The sequence below is a fragment of the Euphorbia lathyris genome, chromosome 2 (genome assembly GCF_963576675.1).
Source record: "Euphorbia lathyris chromosome 2, ddEupLath1.1, whole genome shotgun sequence".
In the NCBI taxonomy this organism is placed as follows: Eukaryota; Viridiplantae; Streptophyta; class Magnoliopsida; order Malpighiales; family Euphorbiaceae; genus Euphorbia; species Euphorbia lathyris.
In genome coordinates this window covers 3,700,289-3,723,251 of record NC_088911.1, presented here as the reverse complement: position 1 = coordinate 3,723,251, position 22,963 = coordinate 3,700,289, and the positions used below count along the sequence as shown (strand labels likewise).

Below are 22,963 nucleotides of genomic sequence, written 5' to 3'. Positions count from 1 at the left end.
TTTGAACTGCATCTATTATGGATGGTTTTTGGTATCGAAGTAGCTAATTAATTTATTGTGTTTGTATTTTAATTACAAATCAATCAATGTCCAATGAATGATAAAAAAAAACAATTTAAAAAAAAATACTCGGTACATATATAATTTAATCTTGAAAAGTTATATATCTATATATAATAATATAATATAAAACAGTAACGATGGAGCTGAGGTGTCACTTCCTCATTTTTTACTGATAAAAAATATAATAAAAAATATAATATATTAACTTTAGTTATATTATTATATTTATTTATAAAAAGATTATTTTATCCGTACTATATTTAAGAGTTTTACAGAATTTAAATTAATCCATAAAATCTCTCTAATTCTCTGCATATCTATATTTAAAAGTTCTACAGAATCTAAACTAATCCTTAAAATCTCTCCAATTCTCTGCATATCTATATATCTATATATAATATAAAATAGTAACGATGGAGCTGAAGTGTCACTTTCTCCTTTTTTACTGATAAAAAATATAATATAAAATATAATATATTAACTTTAGTTTATTTATAAAAAGATTATTTATATTTTTGTTAATATTTATATATTAAGATGAATCCGTGCATCTATATATATATAATATAAAACAGTAACGATGGAGCTGAAATGTCACTTCCTACTTTTTTACTGATAAAAAATATAATATAAAATATAATATATTAACTTTAGTTTATTTATAAAAAGATTATTTTATCTGTACTATATCTAAGAGTTTTATAGAATTTAAATTAATCCCTAAAATCTCTCTAATTCTCTGCATATCTATATCTAAAAGTTCTACAGAATCTAAACTAATCCTTAAAATCTCTCTAATTCTCTGCATATCTATATATCTATATATAATATAAAACAGTAACGATGGAGCTGATGTGTCACTTCATTATTTTTTACTGATAAAAATATAATATATTAATTTTAATTATATTATTATATTTATCTATAAAAAGATTATTTAAATTAAATGTGAAAATAAAATAATAATATTTAATTTATATAGCACCTTTATATCATTAATTGTAATTATTAAATTATATTTTTGTTAATATTTATATATTAAGATGAATCCGTGCATCTATATATATAATATAAAACAGTAACGATAGAGCTGAGGTGTCACTTCCTCATTTTTTACTGATAAAAAATATAATATAAAATATAATATATTAATTTTAGTTTATTTATAAAAAGATTATTTTATCTGTACTATATCTAAGAGTTTTATAGAATTTAAATTAATCCCTAAAATCTCTCTAATTCTCTGCATATCTATATCTAAAAGTTCTACAAAATCTAAACTAATTCTTAAAATCTCTCTAATTCTTTGCATATTTATATATCTATATTATATAATATAAAACAGTAACGATGGAACTGCTGTGTCACTTCATTATTTTTTACTGATGAAAATATAATATAATATATAATATATTAATTTTAATTATATTATTATATTTATCTATAAAAAAAATTATTTAAATTAAATGTAAAAATAAAATAATAATATTTAATTTATATAGTACCTTTATATCCTTAATTATAATTATTAAATTATATTTTTGTTAATATTTATATATTAAGATAAAACCTGACTACCACGTATCAAAAACTAGTTGGTACATAAAAAAAATCGGTGCCTACATGTTATTTTATTTCTCGGGCGAGAAAGCATACGAACAGCATGAACTGATTCTACACTCCCTCAGCAAACATCAGCAGTGAGGGACGGATGGAGGAGGAGAAGAAGAGAGTGTTGGTGATAGGAGGAACTGGCTACTTAGGTCAACACCTTCTACAACGCCTTTCTGAGATCAAACACAACTCTTACGATCTAGCTTTCACTTACCATTCCGATTCATCTCATCCTCAGTTTTTGCTTCATGCCATTCCTAGCTCCCTTGCTTTCCATGTCGATTTGCAGACTGGAGACGGATTTCAACTCATCTCTCAACAATTTGGCCAGGTTTGCATTCTTAGAAGAAGAAATTCCGTTCAAATTTTGTTTAATTAGAAGGCGATTTTTCTTATTTGGTTATTTTAATCAGTTCATTTAATTCCGACCATAGTTCTATGAGATTGGACTCGAATCTAAATCCACATTCTGTGAACAGTGAATTGAATCCAATGGAATCTTAAGATTATGAACTTTCACAGTTATGTCAAAATAGTCTATCAACTTCAATTTTTCTCAATAAAGCCTTTGTCTCAATACAGTAGGAAGTGGTAGTCAACTTTCACGGCTCGCCAAAGGACAGGTGGCTACTAACTAGCTAATTCGACAGGTTGTTTCTGTAAGTGTCATCTAGGTGACAAACATATGTTGTTTTGTTGGGCTGATGTAGCAGCAGTTTTTGGGTGTCTTTTTGCTCCTGAAGTCGGCGGAATGACTGTATTAAAAATTAAAATAAAATTGAAGTTAAGTTTATAATAACTTAGTGGAGAGATGGAGAGTTTGAGTTTCCGACTCTATTGAGATAAAGTTTGAAGTCAGTTGAGTGACTGTATTGAGATAATCATAAAATTGAAGTTAAGTTTATAATAACTTAGTGGAGATGGAGAGTTTGAGTTTCCGACTTTTTTTTTTTTTTTTTTGCGTTCTTGTCAACATGATAAATGATCCAATGGAACTAGCTTGAGTTAATAACTTGTTAAATAACAACAGACTATGGGATAGTGAATTTAGTGGTTAGTGTTGTTGAAGTTTTTTATTAACAGCGGTAAGGATTCGACTCCAAATAGAGCTGAATCGAATCGAATCTTATGATTCGAATCGCGAATTGTAAGTTTCTGCTGTAATTTAGATTCAGCTCGAAATAAAGCCCAATCGAATTGTACTATTCGAATCGCGAATGATGAGATTCTAATAACAGTGATTCCGACTATGCTTTTCAAAAATTCAATTTGAAATGTCATGTTTCTCTTTTGTAATTATATGTTTTCTGTGTTTATTTTGTTGTTCATTTTGATTTGGCAGCCTCATGTTGTTGTCAATTGTGCTGCTATCTCTGTACCTCGTGCCTGTGAAAAGGATCCTTCCACTGCTATGTCTGTAAATGTACCGTCTTTCCTTGTAAAATGGTTATCCAGCTTTGAAGAGAGAGACACTCTTCTTATCCATCTCTCGACTGATCAAGGTCAGTGAGCTTAAGCATTTTTTTATGGCCTAAACATACGGAGCTGTGTAAAATTATCCAATTCGGTCACTTTGCCTGGACTAAGGACAAATCATTAGCCTTTCCAACTTACTGAAAGTGACGTATAGAGCCCTTTATTTTTTCGTAATTTGTAGAAGATTTTGACTACTTGGCTTTTGGTTGACTTCCTATATACAATGTGGTTTTTCCCTTGCATATATGAAATCAACCGAAAGGCGAGTAGTCCTCATAGTCAACATCATCTCCGATTGAACAAAAATAAGAGATTTATTATATCACTTTCAGAGAGTTAGAGTGACTAATGAGTTATTCCTTAAATTCGTGAGACAAAATGACCAAAATGGATAATTTTTAAAGGCCTCCTATGGCTTAGGCCCATTTTTTAATTTAAAACTGTGCTAAAGTAGGAAAGGCAATTGGGTTGGGAGGCAGGTGATGTAATTGATCTATTAGCTTTGTTGGTCTTTACAACAACAACAAAGCCTTAGTCCCGAAATGATTCGGGGTCGGCTAACATGAACCATCATATAAAACCGTGAAATCAAGTCGTGTCAGCGACACAAATTCTCTCCCTCCACTTTGTCCTGTCCACTACCATATTTTCCTCAATCTTCGATAAACTCATATCACTCTCGATCACCCTCCTCTAAGTTTGCTTAGGTCTTCCCCTACCCCTCACCACTACATCCCTTTGCCACTCTTCAGTCCTCCTAACCGGCGCATCAAGCGCTCTTCGTCTTACATGGCCAAACCACCTTAGTCGATTTTCTCTCATTTTATTCTCAATAGATGTAACCCCTACTTTTGTCCTAATTATTTCATTACTCACCCGATCCTTTCTCGTATGACCACACATCCATCTCAACATACGTATCTCCGCCACCGACATCTTATGAATGTGACAGTATTTCACTGCCCAACACTCCGTACCATATAACAATGCTGGTCTGATTGCCGTGCGTTAGAATTTTCCCTTCAATCTATTAGGCATGACGGGGTCACAAAGGAAACCCGTAGCACTCTTCCACTTCGCCCACCCAGATTTAATCCTATGAGCAACATCTCCATCTACTTCTCCATCCGTTTGGATAATAGATCCTAAATACCGGAAGCAATCCGATGCCTGAACAACTCTCCCATCTAGGGTGATTGTCTGCCTCCCTATTTCTATCGCCGCTAAACTTACACTCCAAATATTCCGTCTTACTTCGGCTCAACTTAAAGCCTCTAGATTCGAAAGTTTGTTTCCATAGTTCCAACTTCCTCTCCACGCCTTCTTTCGTCTCATCAACCAACACAATATCATCTGCAAACAACATGCATCATGGTATACCATCTTGAAGTGAACTTCATTAGTTCATCCATAACGACGGCAAAAAGAAATGGGCTTAGTGCAGAACCTTGATGCACTCCAATCGTAATAGGGAACTCTTCAGTCTTCCTAACACTGGTACGTACACTCGTGCATGCTCCCTCATACATGTCCTTTATGATGTCAATATATTTCCGCAAAATGCCTTTCCTTATTAAGGCCCACCAAAGTACTTTCCTTGGTACCTTATCATATGTCTTCTCCAAATCAATGAAAACCATATGCAAGTCTTTCTTCTTATTTCGATAGTGCTCCATTAATTGTCTCATTAGATGGATGGCTTCCATAGTTGATCTTCCCGACATAAAGCCAAACTGGTTTTCCGAGATCTTCACCGTCCTCCTTAGCCTTTGTTCGATCACTCGCTCCCAAAGTTTCATAGTGTGACTCATTAATTTGATTCCTCGATAGTTGGCACAATCTTGGACATCGCCTTTGTTCTTATACAAAGGGATTAGGATACTTTTCCTCCATTCTGATGGCATCTTGTTGTTTCTCCATATTTTGTTGAAGAACGTCGTCAACCATTCAATTCCTCTCTCTCCCAAACATCTCCAAATCTCAATAGGGATGCCATCAGGTCCTACTGCTTTCTTCAATCTCATCTTATTTAATGCCATTTTGACTTCACCCTTTTGAATTCTCCATATGCATTCACGATTTATCATATCGTGAGGGATACTTATATCTCCCACATCTTGTCTGCGATCTCCATTAAATAAGTTATCAAAATAGGACCTCCATCGTTCCTTGATATCCTTATCTCCAACTAGGACTTTTTGGTCCACATCCTTCACACATTTAACTTTTCCGAGATCTCGCGTCTTCCTATCTCTCATCCGAGCAATTCTATATATGGCTCTTTCCCCTTCCTTCGTATCCAATCTTGTATAAAGATCCCGATTCACCTTTGCTCTAGCATCTCGTATGACCTTCTTTACTTCCCTTTTAGCCACTTTCTACTTTTCGTAGTTCTCATCACTCCTACACTTCCCTAATATTTTATAGGATTCTCGCTTACTCTTTACTGCTTGTCGTACTTCTTCTGTCCACCAAGATGTGTCCTTACCCGGTGGCATGCTACCTTTAGATTACCCTAGAACTTCCTTCGCTACTTCCCTTATACTATGCTCCATCTTAGTCCATATCGAATCTATATCTAAATCCATATTACAAGTCCAAATATCTTTTTTGGCCATCTCATCCACAAATTTTTGTTGATTCTCCCCTTGTAGTTTCCACCACTTAATCCTAGTCTCCACTTGTGGTGTTCGTTTTCTCATACATCTCCTACTTCGAAAATCAAGCACCACTACTCTATGTTGGGTTGTCGTACTCTCACCAGGGATCACCTTACAATCAATATAACTCTTTCTCCAAGCACTCCTTACTAGGAAGAAGTCAATTTGGCTCGCAATTTGTTGGTCTTTATTTCAACAAATTTGTAGTGGCATTTGTATTGCATCTTTCACAAGCTCCAGCTTTAGCAATTATTGTAACAGTCTCCCAATAATACTATGGAGATATTGTTTGCTTTATCCAAATTGAACTTTTTAGACCTCACGTTTTTAAAACGTGTATGCATGTTTAACTTTTTAGGCCTCACGTGTTTAAAACGTATATGTATGTATTAGAAACACACTTATTAATATACCTCAATCAGTCTCCCTCCATTTTCGATGTTATTTAGTGCATTCCTTCCCTCATCGCCGTCACGTAAGACGGCTCTAGTAAATTCCTACACATCTTTATCCCTTAGGGCCACTTTTTTTTTAGGCCTTTTACTTTGGCGTCACTCATTCCGAATCGGATCGTTATAGGCCCACCAATGTCCACTTGGTACGTCTTCAAACCAACACATCGTACATGGAGAGTCAACTTTGATACTAATAGTAAGTGCCTGACCTTATACCATGTAAATCTTGTCTCCTTTGGTCCAAATTCAATTCCTTGGAAGTCATGGCTTTAAAACACGTCTCCATATATTGGAAGCACACTTTACTAATATACCCTACTCATTACAATTATCATTTTATTATATTTATATCATATATAATCAATCATGTGTAATAGATAAATCACAGACATGAGTACGACAACCTATTTTGATACTCATATAGTTAAACTCTTACTTCAATATCTCCCCATGATTCAGTTTGTTTCTGCCCTATTTCCATTTCTTAGGGTCACTTCTTGTACAGGTCTTCTACTTCGATGCCTGTCGTTACAGTTATATATTGATTTGAGATAGTTAATTAGGACTGTTAATTTCTAATACCACAACATAATTTACGAAAACAACCTGTTTTGACACTCCTATAGTTAATCTCTAACTTCAATATCTCCTCATGATGATGCAACAAAATCTCGTTTTTTTTCCTATCACTGAATTGTTTGTTGATCTGTCATTACTTTACATTAGTGTATGAAGGTGTCAAATCCTTCTACAAGGAAGAAGATGAAACTGTTCCTGTGAATGTATATGGAAAATCTAAAGTGACAGCTGAGCAATTTATTTCTGATAAATGCTCAAACTATGCAATTTTGAGAAGCAGTATTATTTTTGGGCCACAGACTATCTCACCTGTTCCAAAATCTCTTCCAATTCAGGTACAACTATAAAATTCAAATTGCAATTTTATTTGTTTCACCGTCTCTTATTCCCTATTATGTAAACGTCAAACTTAATGGACTTGATTCCATTATTATCTGGTGGGACTAAGAGTCAAATTTGACCCAAACGTTTTTGGTGAAGTGTAGATTTGACCCTAACGTATAAAATGGTCCAAATTTAAAACTCTAACGTTTTCATGTAAGATCTATTTTAGCCCTACCTTTTCGAAAATTTGAAAAGGCTGGTTTGACTGTTATTTAAATATCACATCGAACACTCCAAACATCAATTATTTCTAAAATATTTAATGTGTTACTAATACATTTACAAAAAACCTGTTAAAATGCTAACAACTAAGTCTGCCACATATAAGTTAATCACAAATTTTGTTATCGATGTGTCTAAAATGTTTACTGTGTTACTAATATAGTTACAAATAATCAATTAAAAATGTATGAAACTGTTTTAGTTTATTGACAAACTTGTTTGGAATGTTTAATGTGTTCTTAAACCATTTTTTTCAAATTTTCGGTAACGTAAAATTGATCTTGTTTGGAAACGTTGGAGTTAAATTTACACTTCTTAAAAAACGTTAATATCCTTATCTGGTGTATAATAACTCTTTGGGGTTCAATGATGCAGTGGATTGATAGTGTTCTTTCTAAAGGAGAAGAGGTGGAGTTTTTCCATGATGAGTTCCGGTGCCCTGTGTATGTCAATGATGTAGTGACTATCATACTCGCTTTGATACATCGATGGATATCAGGTGTGCATATTGATAAAATGCTTCTTGACTTTACTCTTTGTTGAGGGTTAAATGCACCGTTTATCACTGAACATTCATGACTGTCTTAAACTCAACTTCAATTTATCTCAATCGAATCATTCAACTTTGAATCTTGTCTCAATAAAGTCACTCCGGCGATTTCAAAAGCAAAAAGATACCGGAAAAGTGACATGACTGACACATTAGCAGTAGTCAACTTTCACAGCTGATCGAAACGACACGTAGCTGACAAAATGGGACATTTAACCCTTTTGTTGACCATTTTAAGACAACCATGAAAATTCAGTGACCAATGGGACATTTAACCCCTTTGTTGAGCTTGTGATTATCAGCAAGTAAGTGCAATAAAGAAATATTCAGTGACCAATGGGACATTTAACCCCTTTGTTGAGCTTGTGATTATCAGCAAGTAAGTGCAATAAAGAAATATTGTTGCCGAACAAAAGAATATTATATGTTAAAACCACGGTTCTGACCTTTTATAGGTCATGGACGAGATAATAAATTTGGTTACTTTTATACCTACATTCTAAAATTTTAAACAATTTCCCAAAAACCATAGCTGGCCCTGAGAGCCTAACCAATTAATCTTTGAGAGATGCTCTAATCTATTTCAGTTATCATGAGTTAAGTTATAAACATTGTCATATAAAAAAGGAGAGTTCTTTTCTATTTGGTGCCATTCTGCATCTCTGCGATTCCATATCTGACTTAGTCGTTGTATTTCTTGTGCTAGAGTGTAAACAAATGCAACTACTTCTAAATGTTGGTGGACCAGACAGGCTGTCTCGCGTTCAAATGGCTGAGGCTGTGGCAGATATTAGAGGATATAACCGCGCCTTGATTAAGCCTGTATCTGCATCAACGGTTTGTACTCCTCCTCATAAATTGCATGTGAATTTTTTGCTCTCAAGGATGCAAATGTGTATATATCCACCTGCACTTCCTTGTCCTAGTGACATATACTCATTTAGGGCTAATTTGAGAATATGGTGGATGGGATGAAATAGACCCGATCAATGAAAAATGAGATGTATATCCAGTGGTAGAGTCAGGAATTTACATCGTCACGTGTCAAGGGAATAACGGTTATATCAGGTCTTCATCCAAATTGGGTGAAATTTTGCCAATTAGGATAGGTTAGGGACTAAATATAGCTAAATAATAGATCAAGAGTTAAATGATAAATTTTTGGATAAATCAGGGATCAAATATGGCCAAATAATAAATTAAGGGTCAAATGATAAATTTTTGGATAGATCAGAGAACAAATAGTTATTTAAAGCCACCATTTAACTGGTTTTTTGGTTTCACTCACAATCTAGTGGAAGCTGCACAGTGCAGCCATGTGCCTTCAACGTTTTATACAAGTATTCAACTATTCCTTTGCTTTCAAAACATCAAATCTTATGTTTAAAATCCTATTTAGTTGATTTTCCTAATTAAATTAGGTTTTGAAGACTTCCTCTTAGAAAAGGATTATACGTTTAGGTCTGTTTAGGTCTATATAAGTAGAGATTGTTTGCTTAATTATTTAAGTGAGAGTTTTAGAGCTTGTGTTTTTGAAATATGCATATGTGAGCTCCAGGTGTAATCGGGTCTCATTGGATTTGAGTTAGGAACTTGAGTTTTATTTAGGACGTGATTTTCTTAATATTGTATTGACTTGCCAATTACTAATGAATTATGTGCTCTTTCTTGCCCATGGGTGGAAAATAGCCAAACCATGTAAATCTCTTGCTCTTGTGCTTAATTATTTGCGTGGAGAGTTTTGGAGCTTGTGCTCTTGGGATATGCATATATGTGAGTTCTGGGTATAATCGGGTCTCGTGAATTTCGAGAATTAAAAACTTGGGTTTTATTTAGGATGTGATTTTCTTACTGTTGTACTAACTTCCCAATTACTAATGAATTATGTGCTCTTCCTTGCCTGTGGATGGAAAATAGCCGAACCACGTAAATCTCTTGCTCTTGTGCTTAATTATTTGAGCCGGTAGTTTTGGAGCTTATGCTCTTAGGATATGCATATGTGTGAGGTCCAGGTGTAATCAGGTCTCATGAGATTTGAGAGTTAGGAACTTGTGTTTTATTTAGGATGTGATTTCTTACTGTTGTACTAACTTGCCAATTATTAATGAATTATGTGCTCTTCCTTGTCCGTGGATGGAAAATAGCTAAACCACGTAAATCTCTTGCTCTTGTGCTTGATTATTTGCGCAGAGAGTTTTGGAGCTTATGCTCTTAGGATATGCATATGTGTGAGTTCCGGGTGTAATCGGGTCTCATGAGATTTGAGAGTTAGGAACTTGGGTTTTATTTAGAATGTGATTTTCTTAATATTGTACTGACTTGCCAATTACTAATGAATTATGTGCTCTTCCTTGCCCGTGGATGGAAAAATAGTTGAACCACGTAAATCTCTTGCTCTTGTGCTTGATTATTTGCAGAGTTTTGGAGCTTGTACTCTTAGGATATGCATATGTGTGAGTTCTGTGTGTAATCGGGTCTCATTAGATTTGAGAGTTAAAAACTTAGGTTTTATTTAGGATGTGATTTTCTTACTGTTGTACTAACTTGCCAATTATTAATGAATTATGTGCTCTTTCATGCCCGTGGGTGGAAAATAGCCAAACCACGTAAATCTCTTGGTCTTGTGCTTAATTATTTGCGTTGAGAGTTTTGGAACTTATGCTCTTAGGATATGCATTTGTGTGAGTTCCGGGTGTAATCGCGTCTCATGAGATTTGAGAGTTAGGAACTTGGGTTTTATTTAGGATGTGATTTTCTTACTGTTGTACTAACTTGTAAATTATAAATGAATTATGTGCTCTTCTTTGCCCGTGGATGGAAAATAGTTGAACCACGTAAATCTCTCACTCTTGTGCTTAATTATTTGCGCTGAGAGTTTTGGAGCTTATGGTCTTAGGATATGCATGTGGAGTTCCGGTGTAATCAGGTCTTATGAGATTTGAGAGTTAGGAACTTGGGTTTTATTTAGGATGTGATTTTCTGACTGTTATACTAACTTGCCAATTATTAATGAATTATGTGCTCTTCCTTGCCCATGGATGGAAAATAGCTGAACCACGTAAATCTCTTACTCTTGTGCTTAATTATTTGCATGGAGAGTTTTGGAGCTTGTACTTTTGAGATATGCATGTGTGTGAGCTACGGGTGTAATCGGGCCTCGTGAGATTTGAGAGTTAGAAACTTGGGTTTTAGGATGTAGTTTTCTTAATGCTGTACTAATTTGCCAATTACTAATAAATTATGTGCTCCTCCTTACCCGTGGATGGAAAATAACCAAACCACGTAAATCTCTTGTTCTTTTAATTACATGTCTAATTTCTTCTTGCGTGTATCAAACTTATTATACTCAACAACTGTCGTAACAGAATATATACAAAACCCTTTCTGCTTTTCCATAACAGAAATTTGCATCTCTTTTGTGATTTATTTCTTAATGCTGTTAACAATTCTTACCTGTGCTTACATTTGAAGCCCACGCAAATACTAGAAATAGTATATATTTGCGTCGTGCTGTATAAAAGCGCGACGCAAATTATTTGCATTGTTTATTTTAAGTGCATCGAAATAAGAAGAAAGACTTGCATATGGTTTTCATTGACTTGGAGAAAGCATATGATAAGGTACCAAGGGAAGTACTTTGGTGGGCCTTGATAAGGAAAGGCATTTCGCGGAAATATATTGACATCATAAAGGACATATATGAGGGAGCATGCACGAGTGTACGTACTAGTGTTGGGAAGACTGAAGAGTTCCCTATTACGATTGGAGTGCATCAAGGTTCCGCACTAAGCCCATTTCTTTTTGTCATCGTTATGGATGAACTAACAAGTTCACTTCAAGATGGTATACCATGGTGCATGTTGTTTGCAGATGATATTGTGTTGGTTGATGAGACGAAAGGAGTGGAGAGGAAGTTGGAACTATGGAGACAAACTCTAGAATCTAGAGGCTTTAAGTTGAGCCGAAGTAAGACAGAATATTTGGAGTGTAAGTTTAGCGGCCATAGGAGTAGGGAGGCAGGGACAATCACCCTAGATGGGAGAGTTGTTCAGGCCTCGGATTGCTTCCGGTATTTAGGATCTATTATCCAGACGGATGGAGAAGTAGATGGAGATGTTGCTCATAGGATTAAATCTGGTTGGTCGAAGTGGAAGACTGCTACGGGTTTCCTTTGTGACCCCGGCATGCCTAATAGATTGAAGGGAAAATTCTACCGCACGACAATCAGACCAGCATTGTTATATGGTACGGAGTGTTGGGCAGTGAAACACTGTCACATCCATAAGATGTCGGTGGCGGAGATGCGCATGTTGAGATGGATGTGTGGTCATACGAGAAAGGATCGGGTGAGTAATGAAATAATTAGGACAAAAGTAGGGGTCATATCTATTGAGAATAAAATGAGAGAAAACCGACTAAGGATGTTGAGATGCGCATGTTGAGATGGATGTGTGGTCATACGAGAAAGGATCGGGCGAGTAATGAAATAATTAGGACAAAAGTAGGGGTCATATCTATTGAGAATAAAATGAGAGAAAACCGACTAAGGTGGTTTGGCCATGTGAGACGTAAAGCGCTTGATGCGCCGGTTAGGAGAACCGAAGAGTGGCAAAGGGATGTAGTGGTGAGGGGTAGGGGAAGACCTAAGCAAACTTGGAGGAGGGTGATCGAGAGTGATATGAGTTTACTGGAAATTGAGGAAAATATGGTAGTGGATAGGACGGAGTGGAGGGAGCGAATTTGTGTCACTGACACGACTTGATTTCACAGTTTTATATGATGGTTCATGTTAGCCGACCCCGAATCATTTCGGGACTAAGGCTTTATTGTTGTTGTTGTTGTTTATTTTAAGTGCGACATAATCCGTTTGGTTTTACCTATAGGAACCCAAAAAACAGAAATTACTATGGTTGGAAAAAGTTGTTTTTCCATGTATAAAACTCTATTTTTTTTTAATATGAACAGTCAAACAGGATGAGAAAATAAAGTAAACAAACACTTTCGTATTTTTCCACTAGTGCTTGACAGTTGTATCTGCTATGATTTTTCAGGTTGATCGTGGTGTGTTGTCCCCAGCTGATATATCCATGGATATTTCGAAACTGGTTCAGACAGTTAATATATTACCTACTCCATTCAAGGATGGTGTGAAATTAACACTAGAAAGTGCATAAAGGAGTAAGATTGGTTTGGTTTCTCGAATTAAGGTCAATTTCGACAGTTTAGTACAAATCGAAATTTATGTATCAGTTCAGTTTTGAAGTTGGCAATATTTGACAAATTAGTCTAAATTTGACCAATTTTTAGGTATTAAAATTGTTTTTGTTTGGGATAATTTGTCAAATATTGCCAATTTCTAAGCAGAGTTGATAACTAAACTTCGATTTGGACTGAACTGAATCTGTCTATCAACTTTAGGGGCCAAATTGACACTTAATTCTTGGGTTCTTATTCTTAGGACCCGGGGCCAAATTGACACTTAATTCTTGGGTTCTTATTCTCAGAACCCGTTTGTTTTACCTGCTGTTTGCTGTTACGGTTTGCTGTTTGAAAAAACTGTTTTTAGATTCTCTGCTTTTATAAAAAAACTACTTTTCAGCTACAAAAGGCAAACAGCAGGTGTCTAACCAAACACCTAAAACTCTCCTTTTCGAAATGAAAAGTCAAACACGAAGTCAAAAAGCAGCAACCAAACACTCCCTTATTCTTGTCCTTTACCTTTTGCTTTTGTGATTGTTTGCTGAGGAATAACAGAAGATTGAGCAATGGTGAAGAAATTTTGCATTTTACTCAATTTTATAGTATGGTCACTAAACTTCAAAACGCAACGTAAAAGTCACTCAACTTTGCATTTTTATGGCCATTAGACTTCAGTTAACGCTTCAAAATAACTTTTTATGACCTTACAATAGAATGTTCCAAGAATTGATGATATTCTAAACAACTTTAATTCTTCAATTTTTTCGTTTCGAAATTATTGAGGTTTTGTTTGGGCAGAAGAGAGAAAGCTCTAGAAATTCATTTTGAAAAATAAAAAATGTAGTTGTAAACAAATCTAATTCTTGGACATTTCAATTTTTAGGTCGTAATTTTGAGGTGCTAATTGAAGTTCAGTAGCTAAATGTTAGAAAATGTGAAGTTTTACATTTTGAATTAGTGGTCATACCCGGGGATAGATTTAGGAGGGACGGATTCAGGGGGCAGGGGGGCTTGAGCACCTTGTGGTCTTCGGAAAACACTAAAATTTCTATGGAAACTGTGTACGGGTTTTGATTTTTTATATAAAAACACTCAATAATATATCAGTTTAGCTCCCATAAATCATAAGAGACCAACATAAGTATTGTCGGTCAATGAATCATGGATCTGTTAGTGAGTGAAAATCAGTAAATTCAATAATCATTGGTGTGATGCTTCAATAATATCAGGCATCAACAATTTACTTTTTCTCTATTACGATATAATTCAACTGGAATTGGTAGACTTTTGTTGTTGGAGTTTTTATAGGTGGTCAGTATATAAGTTACTTTTTATAGCCTTTAAGCTTCCTCTAATCCTTACACTAGAGATACCTCTTCTATTTAGGGTGTCAAAGAAGATTTTCATTTAATAATCTATTAGGAATTTTTGAATGCTCATCAGCCAGTTGAAGTTTTGAGATTATTTAATGCAATTTGATAAAAGTATGGTGTTATTAGTTGCAATTGGATAAAAATAGAAAGTAATTGAATGCAGTTTGATAAGAATATAGGGTTATTGAATGTAATTAGATAAAAATATGGTTCATTTGGGATTTTTAAAAGTTCGGTTGAAGTTTTGGATAAAATACAGAGAACTGATCTATTAGATAAATGTAATAAAAATGAAAATTGGGGAACAAGAGTCATCTCAAACGGGTTGTCCATGCTATCACAAATCTATTATATAAAGGGTAAATTACATTCTTGGCTATTTTAACATTGTGGTCATTGAATTTCAATTTTTAATAGTATGATTACTGAATTTTATATTTTTTAATATTGGTGGCCACTCAATTTCAACTAACTCCTCAAAATAACCGATAACGATCTCAAAATGAAAATATTTAAGAATTAAACTTGTTTATAACGTTATTTATTATGAAATTATATTTTTTATTTTCTAAAATCGCCTTTTCAGGAGCTTTCTTTCTTTAAAAATTCACTTTCTCTTTTCTAACCAAACAACATCTAAATGATCTTAAAACGAAAATTTTCTAGAATTAAAGTTCCTTAAAATATCATTAACTCTTCGAATTTCTTATTTGAAGCTATCAACAGTCATTTTGAGGCGTTGAGTGGCCACCGGTGTTAAAAGGTATAAAGTTTAATGATCATACTGTTAAAAATTGAAGTTCAGTAGTCACGATATTAAAATAGACAAAGTTCAGTGGCCATGGGTGTAATTTACCCATTATATAAATGTAATGTGTCTGGTGCTTGTGTGCTACCCCTTTTTGCGAAGAGAAAGAAATTATTTTAAAAAATGGAGAGAGAAAGATTTGTATATTCGGTAACAAATTGGTTACAATTTTAGCAGAGAAAGTAATAAGTCACATGCACTAGTGATGCTATAATGGCCTTAAAATAAAATTACTCGTAATATTTCTCATTCTATAGAAGTTTTTCTCCGTAATGGACTTTTATTCAATCAATGCATATTAATTGATTTTTATCAAATATATCTTTATTTAAGTTGCATTTTAGAAATAGATAAAAATTAATTAATTAATGCAATTAATACAAAAGTAATAAAGTCTTTTAGTTAAAATTAATTACATTTTTTAATTCTTATATCTTAACCTTAAAAGAAATATTATGGAATAGATGGAGTGCATTTTTAAACATTGTTGGATTCTTTACGAGAAAACTATTGTCATGTGCAGTGCATTTTTTAACATTTTTGGAGCATGTGTGCTAAATGAAAAAATTGGACTAATTATTTGATAACATTTGCCCCTCAACCAAAATGTCGGTTTTTATCCTCTAACCAATTATTTGCTTTCTCACCTTTCCAAAATTAGTGAAATCTCAATTAATTTTAGGGATAATTACTAATCTAATTCAATCAAGGACCCCAATTTATATATCTAACCCACCTTGCTTCCATTTTACCAAATTAGACATTTAAACCCATTTTGGACAAAACTACCCTTATTCTTATATAACAACCATCTCCTCTTTCCATTTCATTTACTTTCACATTCTCACAGCAAAATTCATCAACTCAACCCAAGATCTAAGCACATCCATACCTCATTCAAGTTCATGTAAGTATCATTTCTTCATTTTTCATACACATTACTAGAAATACACAGTTGGTATTCGAATGCATTTGCTTGAATCTTGACATTTTCCGATTCCGCCATTGTCGCCCGATGTGTCGCATTCTGGTGCTCAAATGCGACACAGAGAATCAAATGCGACACAGACTCACATATACCTTATCGCATTCAGAGCCATGTCGCATTTGCAGTCGCATTTTGGTGTAGCATGTCGCATTTGAGTCGCATTTTGGTATAGCTTGTCGCATTTGAGTCGCATTTTGATGTAGCATGTCGCATTTGAGCATCATTTAGATATGAATTGGCGTTATTATGTTTTGATCACGTGTCCATTTTACTAAATGTAGAAGTATGTCAACCAAAGAGAGGTGTACGTGTTTTTTATCTTGGAACGGACTGTGGACCACAGAGGGAACTGTGATGACATACGTGGGTGGTAAAGCGAAGTTGTTGGTTTTGCCAACAGAGATTGACTTGCAAAAGTTGAAAGAGAAAGTTTATGGTGCACTTCGCGTTAATTCAACCTCGTATGATCTCCAAATGTCCATACAGGCGACATATGGTCCAAATAAACTGCGTGGTGGGATAGCACATATTGATGACGATGAAGATGTCATGGGATTCATAGAGTATTGCCGAATGAATCCGACCGATTTGATTCCATTGTATGTTACTCTAAACATGCGAACAACAAAAGCTTCAGCATTGCGACCTAACAAGGATGGACATGTTGGTCAAAGCAAACCAACGGAAGTAGTAAGTAATGATCCCACCATCGAACTGGATGCTCCTATACATGGTAAGGATGACAACGATGGTGGAAATGGTATCGATTATCAGAACTACAATAATGATGATTATCTGAATAATGATAATCATGATCATTATGATGAGCATTATGATAATGATTATTGTTACGATAATGGTGACAATGTGGAGAATGAAGATATCACTCAGAATGAAATTCCTGTTAAAAGTGTTCATGAAACAGCTAAGCAATTTGAATGCGTTCAACGTATCCCATATGAGGATGGTGATGAAGATAGAATGAAAAGAATGACTGATCCATTTCGATGGTGTCCAAAGCCATGTGATGCGCCCGTGAATATGATTGCACCTAAGCAATCAAACGGAGGGACTACTTTGAGGGTCAATGATATATTTTCAAACAAAGTTGAATTGCAAGATTCACTTGGAAAATATGCAATTGAAAATTCGTTTGAATGGAAGGTTTACAAATCAAACAAGTCTTTGTTTGAGGTGAAATGTAAGGATGTGGACAAATGTAAATGGAGGGCTAGAGGGATCGTCATTCCAGGCTCTAATTTGTTCAAGCTTTCAAGAATGGATGGTATGGACATGCACACTTGTGGGAGAGATCAGATATGTCCGCACCATAGGCAAGCGGGGAAACGTGTTGCAGGGATACTACTCCGAAATAGGTTTGATTTGGAAAATCGGGTGCATCGACCAAAGGATATTGTTTTCGATTTTGAACGAGATTTTTCCGTTAATCTCTCTTATATGCAAGCTTGGAGAGCAAGACACTGGGCATTGGAAGCGCTGAGTGGTTAGCCGGAGGAATCGTTCACGTTGTTACCGGACTACTGTGAGATGTTGGAGAGTACAAATCCGGGAACCAGTGACACATATAGAGACATATGATGATGATCAATTTAGATTTTTCTTTATGGCTATGGGTGCTTTATTGAGAGGTTTTAAACAACATATTCGACCTGTCTTAGCCGTTGATGGAACTTTTCTAAAAGGTAAATATCCCGGCATATTATACATTGCAGTTGCCATTGATGGGAACAAAATGATCTTTCCTATTGCATTTGGAGTTGGCCTGAAAGAAAGTAATGAATCATGGTTTTGGTTTATGAATAAATTGAAAGAGTGTCTGCACGATGTTGAAGATCTAGCCATTATATCAGATTGAAATCAGAGCATTATACATGCAGTTAATTTGGTTTTTCCTAATGCTGTACATGGGGCATGCGCTCGTCATCTGCAACAAAATGTGAAGGCCAAATTTCATGGAATTCGTAAGATAGATGAGGCGTTTTGGAAATGTGCAAAATCCTATCGGGTATCTGATTTTGAGGAAAACTTTACGACACTTCGTTCACTACATTCTGGTGCTGCCGACTATTTACTGCAAGCTGAAAAACAGAAATGGTCACGTGCATTCTTCTGTGGTCGTCGGTATAACATTATTACCACGAATGTTCCAGAATCATTCAACGCGTTAATGGTAGAGGCTAGACGTCTACCAATCACAATGTTGGTTGAGTTCATACGCATGACACTACAGAAATGGTTTTACGAGAGACATACAGAAGCAGGTTATAAACGTGTCTTTTATTTTATTTTATTTATAATACATAACTATTTTTTAGATTAATATGTTTCTGCAGAAGAACGTGTGGGGTATTTGGCCAAGTTGCCGGAAAAAAAAGATGATAAAGCGTGTAGGGGCAGCAATACGTTGTTCGTATTTCCCTGTGGATAATCACACCTTTCAAATCGATGATCGGGTAAAGGGGGGACTTGTTGATTTAAATGCAGGAACATGTACGTGCAGGAAATGGCAACTAGCCCAATTTCTATATGAACACGTATGCAAAGTTGCTTCCAAACATAGGATGGATAACGCCTATAGGTGGGTGCATCATTACTACACCAACGAGTCACTTAAGTTGGCATGGGGTGAGTCGATATATCCACTTGGTCACCAATCGGAATGGAAAGTGAACGAGAATCCTATGAAGGTGCTTCCTCCTAAGAAGGAGGGGCGGTCTGCTGGTCGACCAAAAGGTCAGAAAAGAAGGCCATCCGTGGATGAAGATGTAATTCGCACAAGGTGTAGCAGATGCGGGAGCATCGGTCATAATCATTTGAATTGTCCATCCATGCTTCCAAACACTACACGACTTCCTAGTGTAATCTCAAGTTCAGCAAGTTGTTCTAACATTACTACCTCGAAGCATTTATGATCGAGTTGATTAATATCATTTGTCCTTAACATTGTGCTTGTTTTAAGACTTTATCATTTGTCCTTAACATTATGCTTGTTTTAAGACTTTATCATTTGTCCTTAACATTGTGCTTGTATTTTATTTGTCCCTAACAAGGTTGTTTACATGCGGTTGAATACTACTTGTCGCATTTGAGCGCATTCCAGTCAAATGCGACAAGGTTGTTTACAAACCTCGTCGCATTTGAGTGTTGAATGCGCTCAAATGCGGTTCAAAAAATTCCTTGTTGAATACTACTTGTCGCATTTGAGCGCATTCCGGTCAAATGCGACAAGGTTGTTTACAAACCTCGTCGCATTTGAGTGTTGAATGCGCTTAAATGCGGTTCAGAAAATTCCTTTTTGAATACTACTTGTCGCATTTGAGCGCATTCCAGTCAAATGCGATAAGGTATTTAAATAAGAACATAGAACACAATAGGATTACATAAATACAACATAATATATAACAAAAAACATGTTATTACAATATCATTTGAAATCTAACAACCGTCCATGAAACAACTCAACTGCAAGGCGCAAACGAAAGAAAGTGCCATCCGTAGAGTTGTATGGATATACATATGAGTCATCATGCGGGAGATCATGTAATCCACTTAAGAATTGTGCGTTTATGCAAGTCCAAATACCATAGTCATTTGAGCCGGACATTTGTTGTGGCACCTCTGGAACTCTACTCCAAGTGATCATCTGTCTCACATTTTCACGTCCATCTACAAAATAGCCGCTCAATTCCATGACTCTAACAATGACTTGTAAGGGTGTTTGGAGGAACGCATCCAAAGGTTGCTCCGACATGTTTAAGATAAGGTTGTCATATATGTTTAGGTGCATAGACCGCAACTCTAACACTCCTAGGATCCAGTGCTCTTGCTTGTAGTTGATCGGAATGAACACTCTTTTCACTGTCTGCCAAGGGCAAACAAAATTATCTGCATCACCTTTTACTCTTTGTACGAAATAGTCTTCACTATCCCACCCTGGTTCATTGAACCCCCTTCACATACATGGCTTGGCCCATTAATCCAACAAAATCTGTATCAACTGTAGTCCATTCTGCATCCACCTCAGTTTGTACTGACTGTCGTCTCTGTTAGGGATTATGGCCAGTTAATCAACTGTAGCGCAGCGGAATTGTGGTTTAAAATTTATTTCTAATCCCTTTTAGTTTGATCTTTGTCCGTTAACCATTGATTAAATTACAAACCGACTTTAATTTAGGGCCCATAGAACTCTATAACACATTGCTGCACGGTAAGACATATAAATATAATGCATGATCATGGCATTCCAAAATCATCTAATAAAGTTAAGCCGAGTTACTTAGGGTGAAATCGCCAATTTTACCATATGTGACTAAGGCCCATAAAGACCCAAACGGTTAACATCCATTTAAATACAAAATACAATTTTGCTCCCACTGAATTTTAGGATCATCACATATCCAAAATTTAGCCCTCCCAATTTAAACCGGTGTCACAGTCTATTGGGTCAATTTCACAAATTAATCATATTCAATTTTACACAAATTATCAATTCGATTAAAATTAAATATGCATGCCAATCAAAAACGTTTTAATACCAATTAATTTTTATTTAAAGCACGTTTAATAAATTAAACGGTATTAGGGCCCTGATTTTATTAAAATTACCCGAGAAAAATTTAAAGATTAAAATCAGTCCCGTCAAATCCAAAATTAAACAAATTATGAATTTTTAACGGACCCGGAACAGCGACGGGGCTGCTGTCCGCGGACAGCAGCCCCGTGACTACTGTCTGGCGGACAGCAACAGTGCTGCTGTCCGCCCAACAGCAGCCGCGGGGCTGCTGTTCGCGGACAGCAGTCCCGCGACTGCTATTTCGTGTCCGAAACTATTTTTTTTTTTTAAATAAATTGCTGCTGTATATTTTTTAATTTATTATTCTAAAAATAATTTCAGAACCAAACACAACAAAAAATATAGACAGAAATAAAATTGAAAAACTTCCTAGAACAATTTCTACACGAGGAATTAATAGGAAATTTCAAAACTTGATTTGGAAAACTAATAAAACCAAATCATATTAATTTTTCAATCAATCAAAACGGACTAAACCATGGCTCTGATACCACTGTTAGGGATTATGGCCAGTTAATCAACTGTTGCGCAGCGGAATTGTGGTTTAAAATTTATTTCTAATCCCTTTTAGTTTGATCTTTGTCCGTTAACCATTGATTGAATAAAACCTTTTGGATCCGTTTAAGGGTAAAAACTTACCCGGATTGTCTCTTCTAGAGACGGCTGAAGAATCCACAAAGTAGTAAGATCTCCGTAATCAGGTGCACGAACAGCTATCGAGCCAGAACCGGTGCTAGCCGAAGAACGGATGAAGAATTGGAGAGATTATGTAAAAATCCAAAGATTCCTCCACTTTTCATATGTGTGGCGGAAATTCCTAATCTTAATTAGGTTGGTGGCCCAATGAATGTGTAGGTTCTATTAGGGTTTTAGAGTGTTTTAATTTATATATATAGTGTATTCCTAAACCTAATTGGTTTAGGGTTAATTGGTTAATTACAAAACTAATCCAATCCTAATCTAATTACATAAATAAATACCAATAATATTTATTCTATGCAATTAATTATGATTAGATTAAATTTAATTACCCCAATTAAACAAACAACACTAATTAATAAATTAACGTATTAGTTTAATTAATTATTCACCGAATGCAATTTCATTAATTTACAAATCAATTAATTACATCCCGTAAACTAATTAATCAATTAAATACTCAACACTTAAGACCATTAATCAATTACTTTGATACAAAGTATCAATTAATCAATTAATTAACCACCAATTAATTACCTTTATATTTTACTATCAATCAATTAATTAATTTCATCTCTCCAATGTACCGTTCTATAAGTTCTAACTCAGATGTTCGATGTGCACGATCCTATGAGACTGTCCTTAGCTAGCAGTGGGCTCACGGCCCACAGATAGTAAGTGGGTTCTAGCAAACCATTACTGCCCCTAACCAAGACAGAGTTTCAGCAGTCTAAAGATGCAGAGACCCTGTAGTTATCTCTTCACTTCTTTTACCATTTGATATCGATATTATAAACTAGAGGCATGGCGGCTGTCATCCTCTCTGAAGTTTATGATATTTCTTGATCTTAAGTAGATTAATGAATCAGATAAGTAAACTACTTATCAGGGTGTGGCCACACACTTATCAATCTCACTTATCAAGTGGCCTGTGATATCATCTCACTGTTATGTGAGTGGTAATTCCATCACTTCACTATCAATACTAATGTGTTCACCTGTTCACCCAATCATACCCGTATTTGGCATCCTGTTACAGACCTGTTAGGCGTATGTCAAAGTGAACCAGATTCCACATTGATATTATAATGAAATCTGGTCTGAAGACAGTTAGAGACCTACTTAAGAAAACTAATGACACAACCACCATGTAGTTTTCTCGGGCGGATCGATCCAGTCACATGTATATAACATGTACCCATATTCACAACTGACTTATCAAGTGCTATGGCTAGTATCAACTACTACCATACAGTCGTCGAATATACAAGCCTGTGGTCCTAATCATTCCCATGATAG

The 22,963-nt window shown here is 35.2% G+C and overlaps 1 protein-coding gene across 1 annotated transcript; it reads left to right on the top strand.

Annotated features, from left to right (window-relative positions):
* Nucleotides 1-1,675: 1,675 nt before the first annotated feature.
* On the top strand, nt 1,676-13,797 carry LOC136220833 (uncharacterized). Its single transcript, XM_066008642.1, has 6 exons — nt 1,676-2,008; nt 3,020-3,179; nt 6,995-7,182; nt 7,829-7,952; nt 8,710-8,840; nt 13,055-13,797. The coding sequence occupies exons 1-6, from the start codon at nt 1,775-1,777 to the stop codon at nt 13,175-13,177; spliced, it is 960 nt and encodes a 319-aa protein (XP_065864714.1). The 5' UTR covers nt 1,676-1,774; the 3' UTR covers nt 13,178-13,797.
* Nucleotides 13,798-22,963: the final 9,166 nt, after the last annotated feature.